This window comes from Rattus norvegicus, chromosome 10 (genome assembly GCF_021556685.1).
Source record: "Rattus norvegicus strain SHRSP/BbbUtx chromosome 10, alternate assembly SHRSP_T2T, whole genome shotgun sequence".
In the NCBI taxonomy this organism is placed as follows: Eukaryota; Metazoa; Chordata; class Mammalia; order Rodentia; family Muridae; genus Rattus; species Rattus norvegicus.
Window position 1 is genome coordinate 84713729 of NC_141543.1, and position 27582 is coordinate 84741310.

A 27582-nucleotide genomic window follows, 5' to 3' on the forward strand; every position below is an offset into this window, starting at 1 on the left:
AAGACTACGTGGGCAGCATCAACTGCCTTCATGGGTTGTTTTTGAAGAAAAAAAAGAAAAGCTGACACTAAGTGGGTAAGGAAGAGAGATGGATCTGGGTAAGTTAAGAGGGAGTGAGTTTGATCAAAGTATGTATAAATTCCTTTACAATAAAATGTTTTAGTAATTAAAGTTTAATAAGGATTAGAACAGAATTTCTAATTTCTGAAACAGTCCTAAATATTACTTCTTCCATTTTCTATAATGTATTAAGGTACAACATTCTCATCTGTGATTACAAAATCAAAAACTGTGTCTTCCAGTATCAAATTCAGCCAAGAAACAATTCTTTATGTAATAAACATTTACATCTATCTCTTTAGTATACAAACTTGCTTTTTACCCTAGGTGGTAAAATTATATAAATAAATGCTTATATACCAATTTTTATACCTATATACATAGATAAAAATTCTTGAGTAAAGAATTGGTGCTAGAGCCAGGTGGAGTGGCATATACAATTTAATATGTTTATTATTTAGTATTAGCACTTTGGAGGCTGAAGCAGATCTCTGTGAAGTCAGCCTGGTCTGCATAGCAAGTTCCAAGACAGCCAGAGTTACAGAGACAAACCATCTCAAAGAAAAAAAAAAAAAAATGGTGACTGCTCTGAAGCCTGGCCAGATCTGTACACAGGAGGAACATTAATGAAAATATCCACCTATATTATTTTTTATTACAGACAGGTTTCCATTTCCCTTTCTCACATTTAGTTTTAAAGAAAATGCATCCAAATCACATTCTTGACTGTGTGTATAGATTAAAAAGAATCATGTACACTTATTGTCAAACAAAGCTATCATACATTTATTAAGACACTGCTGCTAATTTAAGCAGATTCCATAAGTCATTATCCATATATTATCACACACACTTGGAAATGTCTGGGATGTAGAGATGGGATGTTTTGACTGAATCTGAAAAAGAATAGAAAAAGTCATATAAACTCACTTATAACTGCTAGCTGTCACAAGCAACATGGACCACCACTGCATTTTGAGAGGCAAGATAGCTAGAATGCTTTCTTCACTTTGCCCAAGATCCTTCTATCTTTAAAAATCTTTTTCTCTGATGAAATCTTATCAGTACTCTCCTTCAACATTCACAAATCTAAGGTGAAACAGTCAGCTGTGGTAAGATTAATTGCCAAGTTCAGTGTCAGGACACCCCTGTGTCAGGTCTAAGATGTAGCCATATAGGAAACACCCTGTTTTAAACAATGACCAGCAAAAGTCCATTTCATTCTTGAGCTCTACCAATTACAGAGCGTGAGTTCGCACAGCTGTAGCGCTGTCAATTCGTCTCTTTTTGTGGGTTACACATTCAGAACTGCAGTTTTGGTGACAATTACTGAATGCAGTATTAACATGTAACTTCAGAAGGAGGCAGACCATTGTGACTGGGGATTAGAGATTCCCAAGGCAGGTTCGGGTCAGTCAGACAGTTCCTGTCATTTGCACCCCACTTCCCTAAACAAGCTAGGAGCAGAGACAGAGAGAAGTCAACAAGGTGCCTCTAAGCCAAACGATACACCCTAAAACCCACGTAATTATTTTAAAAGAAAATTTTCTTACTTCATAAAAAAAAATCTTCAGAAGTCTGAGTAATGATGCAACCTGAAAAAGGAAAAGATAGCTGCTTAATTACCCACAGGGTAGTTAAACCTGAGCCCAGGAGGCCGCACTTAGAAAGACGGCGGAGAGGTGGATGTCATTTTCCAGGCCAGTCATTTTCAACAAGCAGATGTGTTTAGATCCTATGTCATAAATCTATGTCGGCTCCAAAGGATCAAACTGGGACTGACAAAATACCCCTCATCGGCCACACTAACTCCAAGTGCTGTCAATGCAAATCCCTAGCACAGCGAGGACAGTTTCACTCTAGAGCACAATTTGAAAAACACAATGCTTCTGGGGCTTAAAGATCAGTTCAGTTCTAAAACAACAAACAAGCTTTCTCAGAGCGCCTCCTCTTTTTAGTAAAATCTGCATTCAATCCCAAACTATCTGAAGTGAGACTGACATAATTACCCTGGTATATAATTCATTCTCATTTCATAATAGAGCCCATAGTCTGCTGTATCTTCATTTCATAACCATCTGTAAAACCAATCTCCATTCCTCCTTCCCTGCGGCCTGCAGCACCCCCTGGAGCACTCGCACCTGACTCAGGGAAAGGGGCTGTCACGTCAGGACAGGCTCCCACTCAAAGTTTCAGTTCTTGGAGCTCCACCTGTCAGGCTGTCTATTTTAGCAATGGGTAAAGAAGAGAAACACAGATAGATGACCTAATTTTTGGATCTCTTTGTGACTAACACCCTTATTTATAGCTTACAGCTCCAAGGACAGAAAATCTTTTTCTTTTCTTTTCTTTAATTCACTTAAATCCAGTAGATTAAAAGTGGCTGTCAACTCAGCAGAAGTCAATCTCTCAAACTACCAAACAGTATTGCTAAAGTGTTTTCCTTGATTGGCATTCTAAAAAAAAAATCAAAGTTACTGGGGAAAACAATAATTATTATACAACATACACACACAGTTTTTACTCCTACTGTCAATTTTTCTGCCAGTGACACATTTATAGGAGGATAATGCAGCTAGATAATGAGGGTCAGGCTTGAAGATGCAATAACTAAAAGAAAAAATTCTTTACATAACTGTAAAATTGAGAATGCACACTCTTCACACTCAAAAGCAGTTTGTTAGACACCAGACTCTTACATATAAGTAATACTCACCTATACAGCAGGGCCTTCCCTTGCTCATTCCCTAAGGCAAAGTATCCACCTCTGGGAGAAAAATCCATGGTCTGAACACGAGAAAGAGTACTCTTCTTATAAACTGGAAAGTTAGAAAATACTGTACAGGAAGGAAGATGAACCTGCAGAAGATCATAAAATGCCTTAAAGTAAAACACTAGCAACTCATCCTTTTTTTTTCATTCTATCTTGATATAAATCATGAAAGCACTGCTCCACAAATATGGCCAAATAACTAGATGTGTGTGTGTGTGTGTCTGTGCGTGCGCGCGCCTATGTGCCATGTTCATGTGGGTGAGCAGTTTGCATGGAGGACAGTGTCCTTGCCTTCTACCTTGTTTGAGACAGAGCTTACACCACAGATTCCCCTGCATCCACTTCCCATCTCACACTGAGTCTGGAAAGGGCTCTGAGGACTTGAATTCAGGGCTTCACACTTGAATGGCAAAGACTTTAATTACCATATCATCTCTAACTTTGTTTCTTAAATTTTTCATCACTGTGAAATTTCTGATTTTTTTGGTTTTTATTTTGATTTGTTAAAACTTGACAGCACTCTACATTTTCTGTTTTTTGCTTGTTTTGTTTTTTAAAATTTATTTATCTGTTTTATTTATTTCTACTGGGGATTTGTCAGTAGTCTTCAATCCATTTTAAATATACTTCTATATTTCTCAGTTGAGTATAACTATTTTAGCAGCTAGCTGCTCCTCTCTTAGAGGTGAAAGACTTCTTCAACTCAAGATACCAAATCAGAGACGGCGTCTGAAGTCTAAAGAGAGTTCAGAAGCTTACTAGGCAAAACTGATCAGAGAGCCAGCCAGGCACCTTTAACTGAAGGTGGCAGAGGCAGGCAGAGCTCCTTGAGTTTGAAGGCAAACTATTATCACTAGTTCCAGGACAGCCAGGAGTATATGGTAAGATCTGGTCTCAAAGAAAGAGAAAGAAAAAGAAAGTGGAAAAGTTTCACCAAGAGAAGGAAAAATATCAAGACTAGAGAACAAGGCTGACAAAACACTATGTTCAAACATCAATAAAGAAAATAAGTACAATAATACTCAAAAACTCAGACACAGAGGCTAGAGAGCGGTTCAACGTTGAAAAGTGCTGGCTGCTCTTCAGAGACTGTGGCTCAGCTCCCAGCATGAGGGTGTGGCTCATTCCACTCCAGGGGATCTGACACTCTCTGCTGACCCCCATGGGTACCGGCATGCAGATGGAGCATATATGCAGGCAAAACACCCACATACATAATTTTTAAAAGCATTAAGATATGATCAAGAGGCCCAACGTAAGCCAGGCATGATGGTGCATGCCTTTAATCCCAGCACTCAGGTAAAGGCAAGCAGATCTCTCAGAGTTTGAGGCCAGGCTGGTCTACAGAGCAAGTTACAGGACAGTCTGGGCTACACAGAGAAATCTTGTCCAGAAAAAAACAAAAACAAAACAAAAAGGGAAAGGAAAGACGCAAACCTAAAACACCAAGGAAGGAGAAAGAATCAAGGGTAAGCTAGCACAAGGAATCTCTCCAATGGACGGACATGAGGTGAGAAGAGCACTAGCTAAGAGGAAGGGATCCCTGTAGGGAAGGAAGCAAGATCAAAGAGGTAAGGAGGGGGTGACCAGGGTCAAAAATATAAATGTAGGGAATTGTGATCTGAAAAAACACTACACAGACGAAGAAAAAGGTCTCAAACATGAAAGCCCAGCAAAGAATATATTTGAGAATAACAGTGAACAAAAGCAACCTGAGAAGAAATCAGTCCATCACATCCAACACAGGAAGCCAGCAAATCAGTGACACTAATGAGGAAAAAGAACGAAGAACAAAGAACAACCCCAGTAGAGTAAAAAGTCACAAGAATTAGTAACTTTTTTTTTATATTTTATTTATTTATTATATATGAGTACACTGTAGCTGTCTTCAGACACACCAGAAGAGGGCATCAGATTCTGTTACAGATGGTTGTGAGCCACCATGTGGTTGCTGGGATTTGAACTCAGGACCTCTGGAAGAGCAGTCGGTGCTCTTAACCGCTGAGCCATCTCTCCAGCCCCAAGAATTAGTAACTCTTGAGAGTCATTTAACAAGACAAACTCACAACCAAATTCTGTTATACCCCACAGGCCATAGCGACAATGCACACAACTAGGGGTGTCCAACCTTTAACACTGCAATACACCACTGTCATCTACAAACATGCTGAGCCTCACTAGTAGCTATCATTGAACACATGGCCCCTGAGCTCTAGGTTGATATGTGCATAACAGAGGCAGGAGCTTAGCCGTCTCTTCCCCAGTCATACTGCCTGATACAACTGTGTTATAAGGAGTGTAGTATCTAAACGAGGCAATGGTGGTGCACACCTCTAACCGCTGCACTTGAGACATGGAAGCAAGAGGGTCAGGAACTCAAGGTTAACTTATGCTACCTGCAACCTTATATCAACAAATCAGAAAGAGGATAAAGTCTGAAATCATAATTCTGCCCTTTCCTAACTGTTGACTCAGGATAAATAAATCCTATGAAGGGCTGTTACATAGAATTGTTTTGAAGAGTTCTTTGTAAATCTTCATAAAATATACACTATCATTTAAGTTCATACTCAAAATGAAGTGAAAAAACAAGTCTTTCTAAAACAAACTGCCAGTGCTACATAGCACTAGCATAACTGCTACTCAAAGTTAGACAGAGTCCGTATGCCTGAGCAAACGACTGTTAAGTGAAGAAACTGCTTCTTGAGGGGCAGGGAACTTCCAGCTATGAGGGTGCCATTTAAACTGAACTCTAAGGCTGAACCAAAGACAGCGTGGTCCTGAGGCAGTGTTTTCACCTTCTTGTGTGAATGGCCCTTGGATGGTAAACATTCATACCTGCTACAAATGAATAGTACGCTTGGGCCCAGTACCCCAAATCAGTTGTGTAAATGAAATGATTTATGCCTAATACCTGGTTTAACTCCTGGGCACCTAGAATTCAGCAAATGCCAGGCACACATGAATACCCAACCAAAAAAAACTCTGGGCACTGGGTCTCTAAAGAGCTGCATAGGTGAGAAACACTCAGTGTGCAGCCATGGAGACTCCCGGGTTGCCCCATCCTTTACCTGTGTTGCTCTTCCCTTTGGTGATGCTGCTTAGTATCCTATGTGTGTAATAAATCTTAGCCATAAACAGCCAAATACTGGGTCCTGTGTCTTCCCACTAAATCATCAGAACTGGGGTGGCCTGAGGCCCAAGGCCCTCAAACCCCGTCTAGCTTGCCGTGTGAACCGCAGCACTTTTACTATGGCAACAACTTACTTTCAAACGTGAAGAGTTGCCTCCACTCCGTTGTGGTCTTTAGAAAATAAGTAAAGAAGCTGCCAATTAAATGCTTGCCTTAAACATGTTCTCTAATTTATATGTTAGAAGAAGCCTCTGAAAATGAGGACTATAACTTTAGAAATTCTAACAAGAGAATTCCTCAGAATTTCCAATAGAATAAGACCCTGCAAAATCTGGTGGCCATGTACGCTGACACAATGAGTAGTCGAACCCAAAATCTCCCAACGAATATCGCTACGGACTTCTTAGCATTTTGTTGCTGTTGGTCTGGGCTTTTTAAGACAGGGTTTTTATGTACACTAGACCAGCTTTCAGCTTACCACACAGCCTCGGAGAGCCCTGACTGTGAGCATGTGTAACCATTCCCAATCTGTTTTGGTTCTGGGAATTGGCCTTAAGTATTCCAGGCAAGCACGCTACCAAATAAACCCTATTTCCAGGCCAGAAGTCACTTCTTAAAATAAGTCAACACTACATTTCTGTTATCACTCATTGTTTCAACATGAAATTTTAAATTACTAAGAGAAAAGGGTAAAAGGAGTCATTACCAATCTGACAGCTTCTTTCATTTTTCTTGATGCCACTGCCAAGATTTCTGTGGTAGGGTTGAAGGCCAAGGAAGTGACACCCGTAACCAGGTTCATTATTGCTTTTATTGGCTTTGGGTTTGTTTGTTGGAGGCAGGAATCTTGATTGTATATGTTTACCACTCCACTCTTAGAACTGCAAACATGAAAGGAAATAAAACAGATTTCAAACAAACAAACAAACAAACAAACACCCTCTGCAAGACAGATGAGCACACTGGTGACTGTGGAAAGCACAGAATCTCCACTTTACTGTCACAAATCAAGAACGGATCAAACGCCCACTCTGCCATGGACTACTTGATGAACAAGGTAAACTGGAAAACTAAGGCAAGCGCTCTCCCACAGCACCTACTGCCTGACTTCCAGTATTCCTACTGCTTGGTTTCTGTCGTTTTGCAGCACTGGGGATTGAACCTAAGGCCATTCTCACATACATCCACATAAATGCTAAAAGTATACCTGCAGCCCTTTTCCTTTTCTTTCTTCTATTTTTTGTTCTTGGTATAGGGTCTCACTGTTGCCAGCCTGGCCTTGGAACTTTGGACTCTCCAGCCTCAGCATTCTCAATTTCTGTGACTAAAAGCCAGCAGCAGCAAGCCTGGGCATTGCCTAACACTTAAAAGATTATCAGGCACTTAAACACTGAGAGCTGCCTGTCCAACCCATGTTGCAGTTGTCTCTGGGTTTTCCAGCTCAGTTCTACTTATTTCCCAGGCCCCAAACTTGCTGGAGATATTTACAAGAAGCTTCCCCAATTTTTTTTTTCTTTTTTTCAGAGCTGGGGACCCAACCCAGGGATTTGCGCTTGCTATACCACTGAGCTAAATCCCCACCCACCCCCAATTTTTAATGTTGAAAAAATAAGCTACATTTCTGATCAGCTAGACCCACCCTTCTACCCACCACTAACATCCCACTCCAGGGCAGGAAATACCTAACTGTAATTTATTTACAGCTCAATTATTGTTTAAACTAAGGTCAAATACATATCATCCTTTACTAACAAAATTAGACAAGCTAACATGATCTTGTAAGTTACTTTGAAACTACCACTAATGCAATTGCTCCTCCTTCCACCTGTATATGCAGAAATCAGGTAGGAAAATAAGGTCATTTCCGAAATATAAACCATTTTTCTTCCACTAACACCCAATAACATGCTTTAGGAAATATTTTTAAGTACCTACTGTGGTGGTTTAAATAAGAATGGCCCCCACAGGCTCACATATTTGAATGCCTAACCATCAGGGAGTGGTACTACTTGCGAAGGCTTAGAAGGTATGGCCTTGTTGGAGGAACTGTGTCACTGTGTGTGGGCTTTAAAGTTTCAAAAACCCAAGCAGGGCCCAATGGTTCCCCCTTCTTGCTGCTGTCTGTGGACGCAGATGTAGACTCTCAGCTAATTCTCCAGCATCACAGCTGCCTGCATGCTACCACGGCTCCCTGCCATATGATAATGAACTAAATCAATTCCTAAAACTACAAGCAAGTCCCAATTCAATGCTTGCTTTTATAAGAGTTGCCAAAGTCATGATGTCTCTTCACAGCAAAAGAACAACAACTAAGACACCTACTATACTAACAAATGCTATTTCCAAAGATGATACATTATACTACACAGCTAAAGGACTAGAAAATTAACCCAAGTTGTATTACCTCCTCAATGGCAAGAAGCTAAGTAGACTGACAAAAACCTTGCTGGGATAAAAGGAGTATTCTAAATTTATGAAAATATATTAGGATTTAAGGTAGTCTAGCGTCTTCTTTGCTAAAAAGCTGACAACCTGCCAATATTAATGATACATCAAGATAATTTTACAAAACAAAAGGCTCAGCTACAATTACTGACTTCCTATTTCTAAGCTGGCAGTGAAGTCATGTACTATCTAGTGTATTTAACTGCTAAACCTCTTCTCATTAGCACAGTGTGACTATCTTACTCACCCACAAGCCACATACTGTCCATTCTTTGACGCGGCAATGCTTAATCCATATAAACTGCCTTCATCAAGAAATCGGTTAATGCACTTCCTTGAATTCACATCCCACACATAAACTTCTCCATTCCCTGAAAGTAAAAGCCATAGAAGGGTTTAGCTAATCTTGCTTAAATTTAAATCGCAAGTGAACTTACACTTTTAGTTACTCTTTAATAGCACTAGGATCTAAACCCTATTTCCAGAAAACTAAAAACATTAAAGTTTAACTGGAGCAAAAGCATGAAAAGGAAAGCAATACTAACAAGCACGAGTGTGACTGTCATAGAAGGCTGTACACACTGTAAATAAGTTCACTTTCAATGACAATAAAAGTAAATGGAAATGAACTGATCCAGACCACAAGAGTTTGTGATTTAACTACAGTTTGTTTCAAGTCACTGACAAGAATATTAAAGGTGAGCAAAGAGCACATATTAGTTGGGAGAACTAATTATGTCAACAAGTGTACTGGCTGGTTTTTGTGTGTCAATTTGGCACAAGATAAGAGTCAAAAAGAAGCCTCAGTGGAAGAAAGACCTCCATGAAATCCAACAGTAGGATATTTTCTAATCCAAGTCCATTGTGGATAGTGCCATCCCTAAACTGGTGTCTACAGGCTGAGCAAGCCAGGGGAAGCAAGCCAGTAAGCAGCACTCCTCCATGGCCGCTGCATCAGCTCCTGCCTCCAGGTTCCAGCCCTACTCGGGTTCCTGTCCTGACTCCCTCCAGTGATGGACTATGATCTCGAAGTATATGCCAATAAACCCTTTCCTTTCCAACTTGCTTTCTGGTCTTGGGTGTTTCATCACAACAATAGAAACCCTAACTTAGCAAGATTTAAGAAAAAAGGATATTAAATACAGAGACCACAAATATTTCCACGATGAAAAGTCCATCTAGTTCCCAAAACCGATCAATCTTTTTTCCTTGTTCCTACAACACTTTCTCATCCTATTAGGCATATAATACCTCATTCACCTCAAAGATGGCTCCCCACTCCCTCTCATCCGTTCCGTTTCTGTAGACATTGTTCCAAGGTTTGCCTTCCTACATAGAACCTCACTTTCCCAGTGAAAATTCAGTAAAACTCTTGTTTTTACTTTCTCCTCGAAACGTTTCCCACATTGAAGTAAGGATACATGCAGCAAGCACGTAAACACTACTTAACAAATGGTTACCCCGTCGCCATTATTATTCCTTAACTAACCTGGCAAGGACAGAAAATGAATACTAAATATATCTGATTTTCTTACTACAACAATAAATAGAAAACTATGCAGCATTTTTAAATAAAACTTGAAACATAAATATATTCAAACTTACCAGAAGAGGTATATATCCTCTTACTATCTGAGGAGAATGTGGATGCTGAAATTCTTCCATTAATCTTCATGCTACCTATCAGCTCTTTGGTCTAAAAGAGTAATTATTTACCAGATATTAGAAGGCTTATATCTATCTTCCAAAAATATTTGACTCTAATTTTATAAATCTTCTATGTATAGTTGTATTATCTGCAATGTCTGTGCATGCTTGTACCTGTTGTACAAGCCAGAAGAGGAAACAAATCCTCTAGAATTAGAGTTACAGATGACTGAAAACCAGCATGAGAGTTCTGAGAACTGAACTCAGATACTCTGCATGAGTGGCCAGTGCTCTGAACCACTAGCCATCTCTCCAGCCCTGAGTCTATTTTTCTTAGTTGAAAGTTTTCCCCCAACTGCCCATAACTTCTTCCAAAGTTCTCTACTTGAGAAGATTTAAGAGCACACTGAGTGCCAGCTGTCCTAGTGCAAGCCTTTAATCCTATTAGTCCGGAGGCACAGATAAGTGGATCTCTACAAGTTGGAGGCCAGTCAGGGCTATATAGCAAAACCCTGTCTCAAACAAACAAACAAAACAAAACAAAATCACCTTACACTGAGTTAAAAGTTCAAGACTGTCCTTAACCCTAGCCTTAATACCGACTGGAAAACAAGAAGAGACTACATGTTTCACCTTCATTGATAGCAAATGAGAAAACCCAGCAATGCCACTTATGAGCAAGAAGGAGCCATCTGGGGAGACTTCAAATCGTTTCACTATTTTCTCTTTCAAACCTAAGAAATGAGATGAAACAATCAAGATTTAGTGACTTTTAAGAACTCCATCTACCTTCTAATAACAATTAAGTTCCCTTACCTTTTAAAATGTCTACAAGAAACAAAGTAAGCAAAACCCAAGCTCTGAATAAATCTGATTGCATGTTAACATCAAAAAGACCCCAAACAGAAAGAAGTTCATTTCAAAATAGCTGGCAAACTTCATCTTGGTTATCATTCAACAGTTCAGCTGCAGGGCAGAGAAGTAGTTCTCCAAACAGCAAACAAATCAGCTAAAGCAATGATACTTTAACTAAAAGGACTGGGATAGTTTGTTGTACACAGCTCATTAACAGAAAGGAAATCCATTGCCATTAGAGAAAGTCAAAATATCTGGTTTATTTACCCATAATGAATGGGAAAATAATGTTTAGTTTTGTACCTTAAAAGCACAAACTCCTAACTTTAAAGTGCACTTAGGAATTGATTAGCTTCCTGAAATGGCATACAGAGCTGAAAGTCTGCTCACCCACTTAAAGAGAAATGTCTGCCCCTGCCAGAGTTAAGAGCCAAGGTACTCACGATAAAATAGTCTAACAGAAAGGACACAGAAACATGGGTACAAACGGCTTACTCAACAAGGGAAGGGAAGGGGAAAGCCAGAGAGAATAGGCAGACCAGACTTCCCAGTATCACTCATTTGTACACAATGGGGGTGATTCTTTAAGACCACGGGAGCCTTTAAGTTAGTTGGTAACCACAGATGACTGCTCTTCCTGCCTCAAGTGCAGGGATTTTAGGTGGGCACCAACTAAATGCTGGAAGCCATGCAAACATGCTGTCCAGTCAAAACTACGAATTTTTAATTCAAGCTGCTAACGTACAACTACTGACCGGGCTTCTAGAAAGGCAGCTGAGGACCCTTCAGACCTCCTCTAACTGCTCAAGTTATAATAAGCCTTGACAGGTTAATGGAACATAAAATCTGAATCAATTCTGTTTTCACTGTTCATACAAGCATTTATGCCAAGAGCTCACAAAGTTTTAATATCCTAGTCAACAATTTCCCGCCTTAATGAAATATTCTAAACTTCCTGAGTGGACCAGGTTAGTAGTTCCACAGAGCTGATGATAGTCCTCAGTGGTAAAGCACCTGCCTGGCAGGATCAAGGCCTGGTTTAAAAACTCAGCACAGCAAAAAAATAAAAAAATAAATAAATCCTTAAGTATGGAATACTTTTGTTTCTTTTTTTTTTTCTCCTTCTATCATGAGTTATGAAGACAGAACCTGATCATCAGACTTGGGCAGCAAGAAGCACTTTTGTTATTTTGTCTTTTTTTTTTTTTTCCTGGAGTTGAGGACCGAACCCAGGGCAAGCAGTCTGCCACTGAGCTAAATGCCCAACCCTGCAAGCAGCACTTTTCTCTGCTAAGCAATCCCGCAGGCCCTGCTTTGGTTTTTGTGGTGGTTGTTAAGTGTATGAGTGTTTTGCCTACATGGATGTGTGTGCAGTGCCCTGGGAGGCCAGAAAAGGGAGTTGGATACCTTAGAACTGGGCTTAGAGATGGTTTTGAGCCATGGATACTGAGAACCGCAAATATAGTAGCTGTCAAAACAGTTTTCTGCTTTAATATAAGTTGGTTTAGGCTTTTCAACAAAGAACATCCACTGACCAGGAAATGTACCTAATGCAGTGGGAAATGCAGATTCAAACCTACAAAATCCAAACTTCAACTGCTGGGATTTCACAAAGAACCAACTTGGAAAAGATAAGAACAGGAAACAGAAAAGAACAGACTAGAAACACTGAAGATAAGCATAAATGTCTATTTAGTTTAGTCTTATTCACTGTCCATTAACACAAATATAGCCACACTAGTGCAATAGGAAGACCGCAGTAACCTATGGCTGTGTCAACTCTTTGGCATAAGATGTATGTTAAGCCAACCAACACTGTTAGGCCAGCTTTGGTTTCCAAAAAAAACCATGAAGGTGTCACCTATATTTCAGGTAGCATAAGCAGGACAATACAGAGAAAAAAATGGATGAGGGTAAATAAAACGCCTAAAGAAAACAGATGATGGGGGAATCCTTCTTTAAAATTTACTTCTCAAAAAGTGCTTTATTCCAAGTATAGATCAACATTTAAAATAAACATTAAAATTAAAACATATAAAGCCCTGTGTATCAGAGGACAATCTGCCCGAGGAAGTAGAAGCCAGGTCTTCTATATCCCTAGCTGATGTGTACAGTGAGTGACAATTTTGGAACTTGGGTTTAAGAAACATAGAAATGTCATAAGACCATGTTGTCATTTTAATCCCAGGTGTGGAATATGGGCTGCTTCAGATTGTTCACAGAAACGGACTATGATTTACCTGGTGCTCTCTAGCAGGTGTGTGATTTTGCCAGTGACAAAAAGTTTCTGTGGTTGTGACATTAGGAATTCTGAGGAATTTCAGAGGGTGTGTAATGCTGGCTGCTGTTTGTTAAGTCATCATGCACAAGGAAGAAACAAAAAGAAATTAGATATCCTGAAAATGAAGATCAAATTCACCCCGAAGAACTCTTTGCTCCTAATCAGCAGGAAGTAGTTAACAATAGGTCACACCCTTTCCTTTTCTCTATCTAGTGTTAGGAGCCTGAAAGGGTGGAGAAATGTGGAAGAAAGAAGAACCCACAAAGTACCTGACTCCAGCTACAAGTGGCACCTAAACATGGGGCTAGGCAGAATGAGACATTTGAGTTCAAATAGCATACAGAAACCCAAGAGAGCAAAGGGATGGATTTTTCTTTTCAAGACATCAGCAAAAGATTTATCATGGCTGCTACTGCTGGAATATCCCCTGCTTGGCTCCCAGAGGGCATTTTCTGTTTTTTTTGTTTGTTTTTTTTTTTTTTTGTTTGTTTTCTTTTTCTTCTCCTACAATGTTTCAAAAGAGATTGGGACAATCACCGAGCACTGGAAAGTACAGGTGGAAATGGAGGGACCTGAGAAACAACAAATGGCTGAAATAGGAAAACAAAACAGTTCACTCCACTCTCGTCTCTGAGAGGGTTGCAGAGTTGGCTGTGCAACTGGTAAAACTGCAGGTTGAAGTGGAAGCCTTGGGAGGTGAGAGGCACCAAAAAGAACAAAAAGGTTCCATTCAGGTGACTGAGCAAAAGCACAGGAGTTTCCACAGGAGGAAAAGGGGGAAAGAATCTATAGCAGAGGGTGGTCAGGTCAGAGAAATCCTAAAAAGGCCAGCGGACAGTTGGATGAGACAGCCCATTTTGAGAGGGTTAATCTAGAACCAACTATGCCTCCAGAGTGGGAGGAGGGGCAGCTCAGGGTAATGAGATGACCACCATCAGCATTCCCAGTAGTCACATAGCATATGCCTGCTAATGGTATGGATCAAGGTTATGATGAGATAGGATGGCATCCTACAGAAAAGAAATATCTAAGGTGTTTAGGAGGCCATGATTTCATATGGGATGCACTTGCCTTATGGAAAACAAATCCTAAGTAACTGGGCTACTCAAAATAAAATTATTCCCCGTGGCTGGAAAGGATTGGGGACAGCTGTACTTGAAGCCAGCCCACGAAGGGAAGAAGCAAAGAATACTTAACAGTGAAATAGGTGAGGAGAATAAATACAGTAAAGACCAGTTGCTGGGTGAAGGGCAGTACTCTGATACACAAGAACAGATTCGAGGCTAGAGAGATGGCTCAGTGGTTAAGAGCACTGGCTGGGGGCTGGGGATTTAGCTCAGTGGTAGAGCTTTACCTAGGAAGTGCAAGGCCCTGGGTTCGGTCCCCAGCTCCGAAAAAAAAGAACAAAAAAAAAAAAAAAAAAAAAAAAAGCACTGGCTGTTTTTCTAGAGGTCCTGAGTTAAATTCCCAGCAACCACATGGTGGCTCACAATCATCTATAGTGAGATCTGGTGCCCTCCTCTGGTCTACAGGCACAAAGAATGCTGTATACATAATAAATAAATCTTTTAAAAAAAAAAAAAACAGATTCTATTCGATGACACAGGCAAAGAACAATGTTGCTTAGCTGTTTCAAGAGCTTGGGACAAAGTTGAGGAAAAATTTACCTCATTTACAAAGGTTATACAAAGCTCTGGAGAAGCCTTCATTGATTTTTTTTTTTTTTAAAAGATTTATTTATTTATTATATAAGTACACCGTAGCTGTCTTCAGATACACCAGAAGAGGGCATCGGATCTCTTTACAGATGGTTGTGAGCCACCATGTGGTTGCTGGGAATTGAACTCATGACCTCTGGAAGAGCAGTCGGGTGCTCTTAACCACTGAGCCATCTCTCCAGCCCGATTTTTTTTTTTTTTTTACAAAGATTACTCTCAACTGTGAAGCAAAGGCATATCAGACCCTAATGCAAGACAGATGTTGATAGAAACCTTGGCATTTCAGTATGCAAATATCAAATATAAGAAGTTATTTAGACCATTAAAGGCAAGGGCAGTACCCATGGATGATGCAGGTGCATGATTTTGCCAAAAGCAGATAGTTTCTGCCATTGTGCGATATCTGGAATTCTGGGGAATTTTCACGGGGTCTATAAATAAATAAATAAATGCTAGGGCCATAAGAGTTTGAGGAGCTGTTGGCTGCTATGGGTTGCAATTTGTTAAGTAGTTGTGTGTACACACAACACACACACACACACACACACACACACACACACACACGGGGGGGGGGGGGAGAGGAGGAGGAAGAGGAGGAAGAGGAAGAGGAAGAGGAGGAAGAAGAAGAAGAGGAGGAGGAGGAGGAGGAAGAGAAATAATAATTAGATATCCTGATGGTGAAGATCAAACTTGCCCCCCAGGAACTTGATGTTCCTACTAATGTGAAATAGTTTAACGGTAAGTCCACCCCTTTTCCTTTCTATCCTTTTATTCTCTCCTAGTGTTAGGGAATTGAAAGGGTGAGAAAGGGTGGAAAAAAGAACCCACAAAGTAGCCAAGAAGAGCCACAAATGTTTGTTCTACCACATCAACTGCTAAAATTAAAACCAAATATCAGGGGGCTGAAGAGATGATGGACTAGCAGTTAAGAGCACTGGCTGATCTTCCAAAGGACCCAGGTTCAGTTCCCAGCACCCACATGGTGACTCACAAAAATGTGTAACTTCAGTCCCAGGGAATCAGACATCCTCTTCTAGCATCCAAAGCCAATAGGCAATATGAGTGGTAGTCAGAAGGAAAAAGATACATACAGAGGAAAACCAGAAGAGATGGAAGGATGGATGGGAGGGAGGGAAAGAGGGGAACAAAGAAAGGGAGATAGAGAGGGAAGAAGGAAGGAAGGGAGGTAGGAAAAGAATTCTAAATAAAAGGGGAGGGTTGGGGATTTAGCTCAGTGGTAGAGCACTTGGCTAGCAAGTGCAAGGCCCTGGGTTCGGTCCCCAGCTCCAAAAAAAAGAAAAAAATAAAATAAATAAATAAATAAATAAATAAATAAATAAATGGATGGATGGATGGGGAGGTGCTAGAGAAGGTTCAGTAATGAAGAGCACTTGTTCTTACAGAAGACCCAAGTTCAGTTCACAGCACCTACATGAAGGATCACAACCATTGGCATCACTCCAGCTCCAGGGGATCCAAAACCCAGAGGCGTACATGGAGCACATACATACAGGGAAGCAAAACACTCATATACATAAAACAAAAAATAGAAAAAATTTTCAAGACAGGGTTTCTGTGTATCCTTGGCTATCCTGGACTTGCTTTGTAGACCAAGCTAACCTTGAACTGACATAGATCCAACCTGCCTCTGCCTCTGCCTCTGCCTCCCAAGTGCTGAGATTAAAGGTGTGCACCACCACACCCAGTCTCTAAAAAAATGTTTTAATACAGTATCAGGGTATCAGGACAAAGGCTTAAAGTAGAATCCTAGCCTACAAGCATAAAAGCCTAGGTTTGGTCCCCAACACAAAATAAAGATAATAAGCAAAGAAAGAAAAATCAATTAATTAACAAGTACAAATAAAGCCAAGTAGTCTAGAAAAAAAATGTATACATGTAAATTATGAACTTACCCTAAGGGTTTAATTAATCAGTTCACTGGCCTCATTTAAGCATAGTTCCTCAACAGAAGACAATTGTAAAATGCTATTAACTAAACAAATGCTTCCTTTTAAGAGCCCCATGTAGAGCTAGCTGTATGATGGCACTGGCTTGGGAGGCAGAGGCAGGTGAATCTGTGAATCTGAGAGCAAATGAGGAAGACACAGGGAGACTCTATCTGCCTGTCTGACACTCACACATACACACCCGGGATTAAACATACTAATAAATACTGGTAAATTCAGGTTGAAGATGACTGTGTGTTCAACAGAAGTCTTACCTCTCACTTGATGTACAGGAATTAACTTCCCAGCTATCATATCATAGACATAAATAACCTTGCTGTGCATACTTGTGGCTAAAACCTCTTCTCCATTAGCACTGAAACAAGCCTTAAAGATTGGAAACTTTTCCAAATAGATGCTCTGGATTTTAGGGTTTGTTTTGCCATCAACCTGTAAGAAAGTACAAGTGTTTCTTTTATTTCCACAGACCCTATATTCTGGCAGTCTTCACTACAAGACTTCATTTAGAACCGCATACCTGAAACAGTGAGATAGCATGATCTACCCCAGAGACCATCACCACCTGCGCACCAGGATGGAACTGTACTGATGAGATCCGAGCAGTGGTAGGACGTTCAGCATTGGCAGGCCTGCAGTTCTTCATCTGTACAAACAAAAAGCTGGAACTGTTATCCAATCAAGTGGGTTAGCATCTCTTAAAGCAGTATTCTCTACCTGTGGGTCCTGACTTTGGGGGTGAACAACCCTTTCACAACAGTCCTGTATCAAATATTTACATTACAATTCATAACAATAGCAAAATTAGTTATGAAGTAGCAGTAAAAGTAGGAACTGTATTAAAGGGCCACTTAAAGAAGAAAAAAAAATGTCGCTTACAATGCCTAACTCAACAGTAATCAGAAGACCGTGGTTCTGGCACCAGTTAAGTCACTACTACCCAGAATCCATCTGCACTGTCTACGAAGTGAAGGGTTAAGTCCATTTTTTTAAGCTCTGAACAAGAAGTGCCCTCCACAGACATACGTGTGAAGATAACGGAAGGGGCTGGAAACCTTTGAGGAGAGGCCTAACTGCAGGAAAGGTCTCTGAATACCTGAAACTGTATTTTTTTCCTGGGCTCCTCTTGTATTCTCTGCTTCCTGCCACTAGGAGGCAACCACCTGAACTCCTCTATGCCCTCAACATGATGTTCTTTCTGCCTTACCACAGCCCAGAAACAAACATACCAATAGACTATTGTCTCAAAGTCTGAAACTGGAGCTGGGTGTGGTAATCCACACATTTAACCCAAGCACAGACAGAGGCAGATGTATCTGAGCTCGAAGCCAACCTCTACACAGCCTCTAGAGGTAACTCCAGGACAGTCTGGTCTACACAGGAATACTCTGTCTCAAAAAAAAAAAAAAAAAAAAAAAAAAAAAAAGTCTGAAAGGCAACTGAAGTAAATGTTCCCACTTTTTGGTTCGTAAATCAACAGTCTGATACACCTTTCTACAGTGAAGTCTAAAGGTACCAAGCATTTTTAAGTACTAGTACAGTACACAGTACTGCCCCAAAGACATATAAGAGACTGGCACTTGTGGAGAAATGTCAGCTAAATGCCTACTTTGACACAAGCAGAAGAGGCTCTATGTCACTGGCCACACAGTTCTACAGTCCAGTTACTATATATCCCTCAAGGACATGTGTGGTTAGTGTAAAAGGATGGCGACCTCTTATATCACTTGGACTTTCTCAGCTGCCTCTTGTTTTTAGAGGTACACACACACATTAAAATTTCACGAAATATACATTGTCTGTGTTCAGAATTACTGAAACTAAATTTTGTTACTTTTTTTAAAATGTGGCTTCATTATTTCTCATTTTTACTTATTATTGTGTATGTGAATGGTGTGTGAGCAAGGGCATGTGTGCCATAGTACAAGTGTGATACAGAGGCACAGTAAGAGCCTTTACAGTAGAGGAGTACAATGGGGTGGGAACGGGGACAGCATCATTCTTGTCTAATTAACTTACCATACTACTACTGCCACTGTCCCATCTCCATAAGCACATTTTACAGAAAGGAAAATGTGTATTACAAGGGTCTGTTCAGTTGACAGATAGTTAGCTGAAGCCCTGACCTAGGGAAGCACAGGTTACTACAATTAATGAATGCAAACAAGGTTTGGTGCGAGTAATGGAAGCACTGGGGTCATGTCTTCCCAGAGCGCCTAAAGAAGGCACAGACAGAAGAAAGCACGGTACAGGCTCAAAGGCAAGAAAGGACCCAGTTTGTTTAAGAAACACAAAGGCTTGTGTGGACCTGAAGAACAACTAGGATAAAAGAGGTCTGACATGAAGCTGAGGATGTGGGCCTGAGAAAGACCATGAAGGACACTATAGACTATGATAGGAATACAAAAGATTTCAAAAAGTAAAAGTGACAGGACCTGAAACTATCTTTAAAGCTCCGTCTAGGTCCTGGAGAAAGGCTCAGTGGTTGAGAGTACACAGTGCTTTCACAGAGGGCCAAGTTCAGTTCCCAGTGCCCGCATCAAATAGTACACAGCTGCCTGAAACTCCAGCTCCAGTGATCTATGCCCCTTTTGGCTGAAGGTATCTGCGCTCATATTCCTGACATACACAGATAATTAAATAAAAGCTCCCTCTAGTATGTCAAGAACTATGTATGTGACTATGTCAAGAATAATTCACAGAATAATGTACAGTGGACACGAAGAGCCCAGTCACTGCAGCAGGCTGGGATGGAAGCAGAAAGAGAAGGAAGGAAAAGAAACACAAGGGCCCTCATATGGACTTAAGTAGGGCATACTTAAGTAGCTCTCAATCACTTCTTCAAAAGAAAAGAAAAGCTGAAGAAATATTTATTAAAGCAAAACGACAAGAAAAACACTAACCCCACATACAAGGAGTACCCATACTTTTATAGAAGGAGATTAGATATCACAGGTAACTGGATAGGTCCCAATTTCAACAACTCTCACCTTCAAGATTCCTCTTGGAAGAGAAGTGGATGTGGATATGAAATTCCCAGTCCTTTGCAACAAATCATCTTCATCCTCTTCACTTTCATCTGAGTCAGACAAACCCACAAGGCTAATCTTTAGAATCAATCAGAAGGCCCTTTACTACCCCAAACCTCTCTATTTCCAAATGCAACTTCTACTCCAGCTTCACAACCTCAACTACTTTTTGAACTGAAAATGGCAAAAGAAAACACAACTTAAAAAAAAGATAAAAGATGACTCTGCACTTTTATTCGTGCACACACCACAATTACAGCTTGACTGGGAAGAAAGACATACAAATGGTTACTATGATAGAAGGAAATCAAGTTTAAATAAAGCCAGCATTTCATTTAAAAAGAGCAAATCATAATCAAGACAACATTAGCAATGGAATAGACAGACATATACCTTAACAGCGCACATGGAAAAGAGCAAAGCCAGCCAACAGTGTATAAGCGCTTCAGTGAAGGATAACAAGATGGCTAAGTGGGTGAAGGAACTTGCCACCAAGCCTAACTACCAGTTTGATGCCCAGGACCCACACTGTGGAAGGAGAGAATGGGCTGCCACAAGCCATCTGAGTTCAGGGCCAGAATAAACTACATGAAACTCTGTTCCAAAAAAAAACCAAAAAATAATCAATGGAGATTCTAGAACACAGTACTTAAAATTTAGCCTCCACTGGATGTTGTGACAGATCCAAAAAACATCCAAAATATAGTACAGGAAAATGACAGGTGTCTGAGCCTTTAATCCCAGCACTCCAGAGGCAGAGGTAGGCAGATCTCTTTAAACTCAAGGCCAGTCTGGTCTACATAGCTCACTCAAGAGTTTCCTGGCAAATCCTGTCTGAAGCATGCATGAATATCATATATCACTTCCTGGTGAGGCCAATAAAAAGATATTACGCGCTTCCTATGTAAGTCTGAGGATATATGACAAATTTAAATGTTAATTCTAAGCTTAATAACTTCACATAAATCAGATCTTGACTAAGCCATCTGTATTTATACTGTTTAAACTCAAGAGAGTTTAAAGTAAAAAATATTTAATAACACAAGCTAATCTAAAAGCCTGCAGTTTTTATGTTATCATCTGGGCTTGGTCTGAAATCTGCTCTGCTGACAGACATCCCATTTCTGGGTAGACAGCTACAACAGTTAGAGGTATCTTCAGAAGGAGCTCTGAATCAAGCAGCACTTATTTTTCCTTAATATCAAGCCATATAACAACACGATCCTATCAAAATAGAAACAAAACTCATTTATCCTCTATTTTCCTTACAATAAGTAAGATGCTACAGTTGACTATCCCTTGTCTGAAATGATTAGGACCAGAATTGTTCTGGAGCACAGATTCCAAGTACCTGCACACACGTAAGAAAGTAGCTGAGGAATGGCCCAAAGTTAAACATGAAACCCATCCGTTTCATATACACCTTGTACATGTTGCCTAAAAGTGGTCTTAATGATACTTCTAATAATTCTGTGCATGAAACAGTTCCATGGTGTATGATTTCCCACTCTTAGCTTCAAAAAGCCAGTGTGTTCCAGATGTTTCAGATTTGACAGCTCTACAAGTTTCAGATTCTAGAACATTTCAAGTATCAGACTAAGCATGCTCAACCTGTATTAAATAAGATCATGCTATCAAAAACAAGGACTTTACTCAGAGAAATGTCAGACTTTAAAACCAACATGAATGAGGGAGGCTCACCTAAAACACTTCAGTTTTAAAAGTTTGGGAAAACTCCAATAAACCAACACATGGAAAGGGGCCTACTGCTTAGAAACATCAATACCCACCATCTGAAGATGTCTTCCGCTTGCTTCCAGGCTCTGCCCAGTCTGGTACTCCTCCCATGGCATGCTGGAATCTAAGGAGAAAAGCAAGTGTTGCAGTAACTCCACCGAACCTTTGGCGCCCTTTAGAGCACATACAAGATCTCTTCCGAAATCAATACCTTTAAAAACAAAAAATTACAAAATGGCCCCAAGCTCTCTGTACTGGAAACTCAGGAACCATAGAAACCATCACTAGATACAGTACACTTAAATCCATATTTGTTGTTAAAGTTATGTTCAATTACATGGCTGTCCTATTTGCTCGTATCAGCTCATCCTAGATATTGGGAACTATGTTGTCTCTTTGTAGTTATAAACTAATGCCAGAAGACAGAGATACACAAAGAACATGTCTGACAGAAAAATGTCTAAAAACAAATGACTAGATATACAAAACTTCACTAGTCTCATTCAGGCCCAGTGACACAGGCCAACTGCTTGGGAGGCTAGGGGAAGAGGATATTAAGTTTGAGACCTGCCAGAACTACCAAGGGAATTCAAGGTGCCATATTGTCAACTTAGGAAGTATCTTTCAAAATGGAGGAGTGGGGGCAGAAATATATTCAGCAGTATGATGCTTACTTAACATGTCCTAAATTTCAATCCCCATAAGGATTTTTATAGAACATTAGGCCAGGCATGATGTCACACATTAATCCCAGCACCAGAAAGGCAGAGGCAGGAGTTTGAGGGCAGCCTGGACTACATAGCAAGCTCTAAGATAGCTAGGATTATACAGAGAAACTCTGTCTCAAACAGCAAAAGTCAAAAAAAGATAAAAACACTGTATTTAAAACATTATTAAAGTCCCAATATGCACAGGGCTTGAGCTCAATCCCCAGCACCACAAACACAGGCGTGGCACCATACACCTGTAACCCCAACTCTTAGAAAAATGAAAGCAGGATGGTCAAAGTTCAAGGCTTCAGCTCGATAGTGAGTTTGAGGCCAGGCCAGGTGGTAAGAGACTGGGAGAAGGAGTGGTAGGACTCCTTTGGTCTACCTGCAGGTAATAACAACACTGTCAGCAAGCCTAGTGACCTAAATTCAATCCCTGGAACCCACATGGTAGAAAGAGAGAACTTTCCGACTCCAGAAAGTTGTCTGTTGGCCTCTCATACACAGTAAAGAGTGAACGTTCTTAAAGACAAACAAAAATAGTGAAATCATTATCAAGTTAAAACAAAGTAATGAGGGCAAGTGTGTTGGTGATACTGACTGGTCAGCTACTAGTTCCTTAGATGTGATACTCAACATGGAAGGTCTCGTGATCTCACGGTTACTGATTCACACTGAGGAATTCAGGCCTAAGTATCACATTATTCACATCTTACTCTCACAGACTGTGAAAATACAAATTACTCAGATAAATAAAGCTAACAGGTTAAAAGTTCTGTTTTGTTTTTAAATTGAACCCATATACAATGGGTACTTACTTTTGTAATTTTTCACATCCTGGTGAAAAGCAAGCATGGCAGTACTTACCAATAACTCCAGTACTCAGGAGGCTAAGGCAGGAGATTCTAGAATTTCAAGGTTAGACTGGGTTACACAGGAAGACCCTGTCTGGGGGAAAAGGGTTCAAATAGAGAGGACTAACTACATACAAATGAATATATTATTGACTATATATAAGTGATATATATTATTGACTATATATAAGTGATAGTATTTCAAGTTTTGCAAGTTTTTTCTTCAAATTATCTTAATTTGTTGTAATCTCTGCCCAAAATACTTACATGAAGTCACCAGACAAGCAACGCCTACTTTTCATGGAATATGACTATCCAAAAAGCCATTACAGCCAAAAGCTAAGCAACGAAAAACAAATGGCTGTTTATATGCCTCCTGGTAAATCACAGGAGAAAGGATACTTACTCTTCTTTAAGTCTCTTTTGAAGTTTATCTTTTGAAAGTTTACTTTCGCTGGCATTTTTCATCATATCTTTCCGAAACCGATTGTTCATCATGTCAACTCTATGAAGTAAAAAAAAAAAACATATTCCAAATGATCTGCAAAAAGCTGCCTTTAGTATTCTGAAAAGAACTGAACTAGAACTAAAGTTAAATAGTGTAAGATGTGGAATGTTTCATTTATATCTCTCCATTCTTCCTCAGAAGTCTCTCATACATTCTGGAGATATCTGAGAAAATTCATCCTCAATTCCTAGACACCATTCAAGTCTCTCTCCAAAATATCCTGGGTAAGTCAAATACACAAAAAACAAATAATCAAATACTGCCTGTGTTTTATTAGCAAGGGACAGTCTTTCTAATAAATGGCATTTTACAGTTAAAAAACAGTAAATCAAGAGATTTAAAGACCTGACTATCTAAAACTTGAAAACTCTCTGTGCACGAGAAAGGTGAGAGAAGCAAGCATGGTGGTGTGTGCCTTTAATCGCAACGCTTATGAGGCAGAGGCAGCCTGGTCTGCAGTGAGTTCCAGGCCAGCCAGGGCTACACAGTGAGACCCTGTAAAGGTATAGAAAACATACAGTAAACACGAGCTTCAAGAAGGAATAAAGCTCAATAGCAACTTTCTCCTTAGCATGTACATATCTGGGTTCAACCTATAGCAAACAGAAGTCTGAAATTCTTAATCTGTAAGATATCTGACACGCTAAGATAAACAGAGATAATAAAGAGCATGTATAATACACACATGTAATCACCATCAATTTTCCTCAACACAATTTAAGGGTTGTTTTCTTACTGTCAAGTTAAGAAAGTCTGCAAAACACCAAAAAAAAAACCAAAAACAAAAACAAAAAAAAAAAAAAACAAAAACAACAACAACAAAAACCCTCACTGATCCTAAGACTGAAATTCACACTTTACATGGGAAAAATAAGTCCTTAGTCTCTGACCAAATAATACTACACCCAAAGTACCTTTAAGGAATTATAAATACAAAAAAGCTTATTCATAAAAATGTTTGTCTACATTCTTAAAGCAGAAAAATAGAAAAATCATCTGTTCAGTAAATTCCTATTTGATTCATACAAGGAACAACCCTTGTTTCCAATATAACATTGCATAGAAAAGGTCAAACTGTTAGAGTGGACACGCAGAACACACTCACATTAGACACAGTGCTCGCTCTACCTGAAGTCCAGGGACCATGCTAGAAATGCTATATGCATCACTTAGTCCACGGCCTGCGTCAGCTGCTCTTCTGACCCTCACTTTACAGAGGTAGATCCCAGCTCGCCCTCCAGTGAGGAAGGACGCTAAGATGAAACTGAAATGACGACTTCAGAGGTCTGTCCTGCACACACACACGAGACAGGGAATGGCTGTGCACTGTAACAGTGAGTGCCTTTTCTAGACACAGAGTTATGAAACGTCGCTTCCTGCGCTGACAAACGGCTTGCTTCTTCACCTAATCATACTTTCCAAGACAGTGATTTGTAAAAATCTACAAGTTAACTTTTAAAATGTCCACGGGGATTCTGAACAGAATGGGTAACTTACATTTCCTCATCTTCATCGTCTTCATCCACCCAAACTGGCTTCTTCTGAGAAAGATTATCTACTGCTTCGTCCTCCACCTCCGAGTCATCTGAGCTTCCATGCAGATGACCCTAGAGACACACCATCGTCAAGCTACTGCGTTTTCCTAGTGGTGCTAGCACATACCCACCCTGCATACTTAAATAGCCCGGAGAACGCTTCTGCTCTCCTGGTCTGCTGATGAAATAGTGTGATGGAATGCAACCACAGCACAGGAGAAAGCAGGAAAGGGGTTCAGAACCACCAGGAGGACAGGAGAGGCAAGGAGGAACAGCCAAGGACGGAAAAAAAGCACACCGAAAGCTAAAGTAAACAAGGGTAAGGTAAATGGACAGGTGAAGAAAACCAAAGCTCAACAATTACAGAACTCAGGGCCCGCGAGAATCCCACACAACATAATGTGTCTCATATCCTCATCGAAAGGATCTTTGTTCTATGCACTGTCTCCACCTTCTCCAAACTCTATACCACACTCAAAACCTAAACCTAGCCCTCAAAAACACAAAAACAAAACCAAAAAATCCCCTTTGAATGATCTGAGCCTTCTCCCAGGAACCAAAGGCAGCATCCACATGTGCTACTGATTTAAGATCTCTCAAAGCCCATCAAAGCGTTCTTTGGACACAGAACTGTCCCACAGCTTCTAACATCAACTGTTCTCCACCTCCCAAAGGAGGCTGCTGTAGCTTCCCATTCAAGCACCCACACAGAGGGTTAATTAAGCAAATGCTGAAATGGGAACATTGAGGTGGCCCGTTTACCCTATCTAAACGATGTCTTCACATACCTTTAAATCCTTCTCTCAGATGTTTTAATTTTCCTCGCCACCAACACTCTTTAACTTTACTAGTCTTGTCTACCCTTTATCTTGTTTTTCTACCACTACTAACACAAGCTCCATGAGAGGGGTTCTTGTTGGATTTCTCCATTGTTGTGTCTCTAAACATTTCTACCCTTTGTCCAGGGATCAGGTGTATAACAAAAGTAAGAGTGGAACAATTATCAATCACGAGGGGTTTGCAATAGTTACAAAGAGTAAGCATCCAAAGATGTATGTTAAGAGGCGAATACACCGATCATCCTCAAAAGTTGGGCATGGGTTTCACCGGGTGATGTTATTAAAATGCAGTTTTACGCCGTCTGTCCACGTATTGGTTCCATCCACTACACGGAGTCGCGACAGGTGATCAAACAGCCACCCGTGTGGTTCCAGCAGAGGGTGTAAAGAGCCCGAAGATAAGCGACTCTACTTTGCAGACAACCTTCAGCAAACCAAGCCAGCAGTTGAGCGCCTGCTGGATGCGAAGTGCCGCAGCCCCTTTGGGGCGGAGAAAGGCAGCTTCCACGCCCTCGCCAGCTCGTAGCCCAGAACCAGAGGCAGAGAGCGCTACGGCGCTCCTCGGCGCCCGCGGTCGCCGGTCCCTCCCACCTGAGCACTCGCCGCCACAGGTCCCCCAGGCTCCGCCCCCGGGGCCTCGCCTCCCGCCGCGCGCCCCGCCGGAGCGTGTGCCCGCTCCGCTAGCAGGCCTTCCTCACCCGCGAGCTCCGCAGTCGCCGCAGCAGCGCGTCCTCGTCATCCTCGACGTCGCCGAAGACAAGCTGCTCCAGGCAGCGCTCAGCAGCCGGCTTGTCGTTCTCGAGCATCAGGCGGTTCCGCTGCCGAAGCCGGCTCTCCTCCTCCGCCTCCGCCGCGGATATCGCGCTAGGGGCCGCCTTCGGCCCGGCCGGCAGTGTCCGTTGGGATGAACGGGCGGCCTTTCCGGGCGTGCTGCCGCTCCCGGGTCTGGCTTTCCTCCTCGGCATTGCGCCGGCTCTCCGGTCTCCTTTGGTCCGGCTCCTGCGTTCGGGCGGCATCCTCAGGTCTGAGGAGAAACGCAGACGTTCACGTGGAGCCCCACTGCGCATGTGCCAGGGCGGCTCGCTCGTCGCCGCGGCTCGGCCGCGGGGAGCCGGAAGGAGCCTGCGCTGCCTCGAACCACGTGACCGACACTCACGCGCTACGTCACTCCCACTCAGTTCGGCAGCCCCTCCCCGTGTGGGAGTTCCTCTGGGAAGGCCAATCTTCCGGGTGTAGGGGGAAGCGGCGTGACTGGAGTGGAAATTTTTCCCAGCACAACTTCTCGGAGGCAACATATTGGAAGGGACTCAGAAAGGCCAGAGTACAAATGAAAGTGGCTGAAAGAAACTTCTCTTCCTGCTGACTCTGAGCCCCGCGTCTTCCCGCGAGCCCTCATTACCTCATCGACTCCTGGTCTTGGTACCGTCCTTAGAGTACGGAGCCTGCAGAGGGTCCCACGCTGGAGGGGAGAGAGGAGGGTACGTGGGGAAGTGG

At 41.3% G+C, this 27582-nt stretch overlaps 2 protein-coding genes across 33 annotated transcripts in view; one reads left to right on the forward strand and one right to left on the reverse strand.

Moving 5' to 3' along the window:
- Window positions 1-157: 157 nt before the first annotated feature.
- Window positions 158-27142, reverse strand: Utp18 (UTP18 small subunit processome component). 2 transcript variants are annotated; one of them, NM_001135039.2, is given in 14 exon segments: window positions 158-956; window positions 1614-1655; window positions 2777-2919; window positions 6673-6847; window positions 8659-8782; window positions 10017-10107; window positions 10692-10792; window positions 17134-17308; window positions 17397-17522; window positions 19867-19955; window positions 21696-21766; window positions 23613-23711; window positions 25212-25321; window positions 26787-27142. In NM_001135039.2, coding segments are annotated over 13 exon segments (1647 nt in total). In that variant the 5' UTR covers window positions 27105-27142; the 3' UTR covers window positions 158-956; window positions 1614-1630.
- Window positions 26755-27582, forward strand: part of Mbtd1 (mbt domain containing 1) — a 56883-nt gene continuing 56055 nt past the window's right edge. For 24 of the 31 annotated variants that reach the window (XM_087574286.1, XM_087574308.1, XM_087574294.1 and 21 more), the window contains exon 1: window positions 26755-27566. The gene's annotated coding sequence lies outside the window, so the exon portion shown is untranslated. The remainder of the gene's footprint in view (window positions 27567-27582) is intronic. The other 7 variants (XM_087574327.1, XM_087574332.1, XM_087574325.1 and 4 more) reach the window with 1 other exon arrangement.

Coding starts and splice junctions, on each gene's coding strand:
- Utp18 (XM_087572141.1), bottom strand. CDS start 23,667: ATGCCAGCGAAAGTAAACTTTCAAAAGATAAACTTCAAAAGAGACTTA. Junction 21,767..23,612: donor CAAAAGAGACTTAAAGAAGA/GTAAGTATCCTT, acceptor TTTTCTCCTTAG/ATTCCAGCATGCCATGGGAG. Junction 10,793..17,133: donor TCCTGTACATCAAGTGAGAG/GTAAGACTTCTG, acceptor CTCATTTCTTAG/GTTTGAAAGAGAAAATAGTG.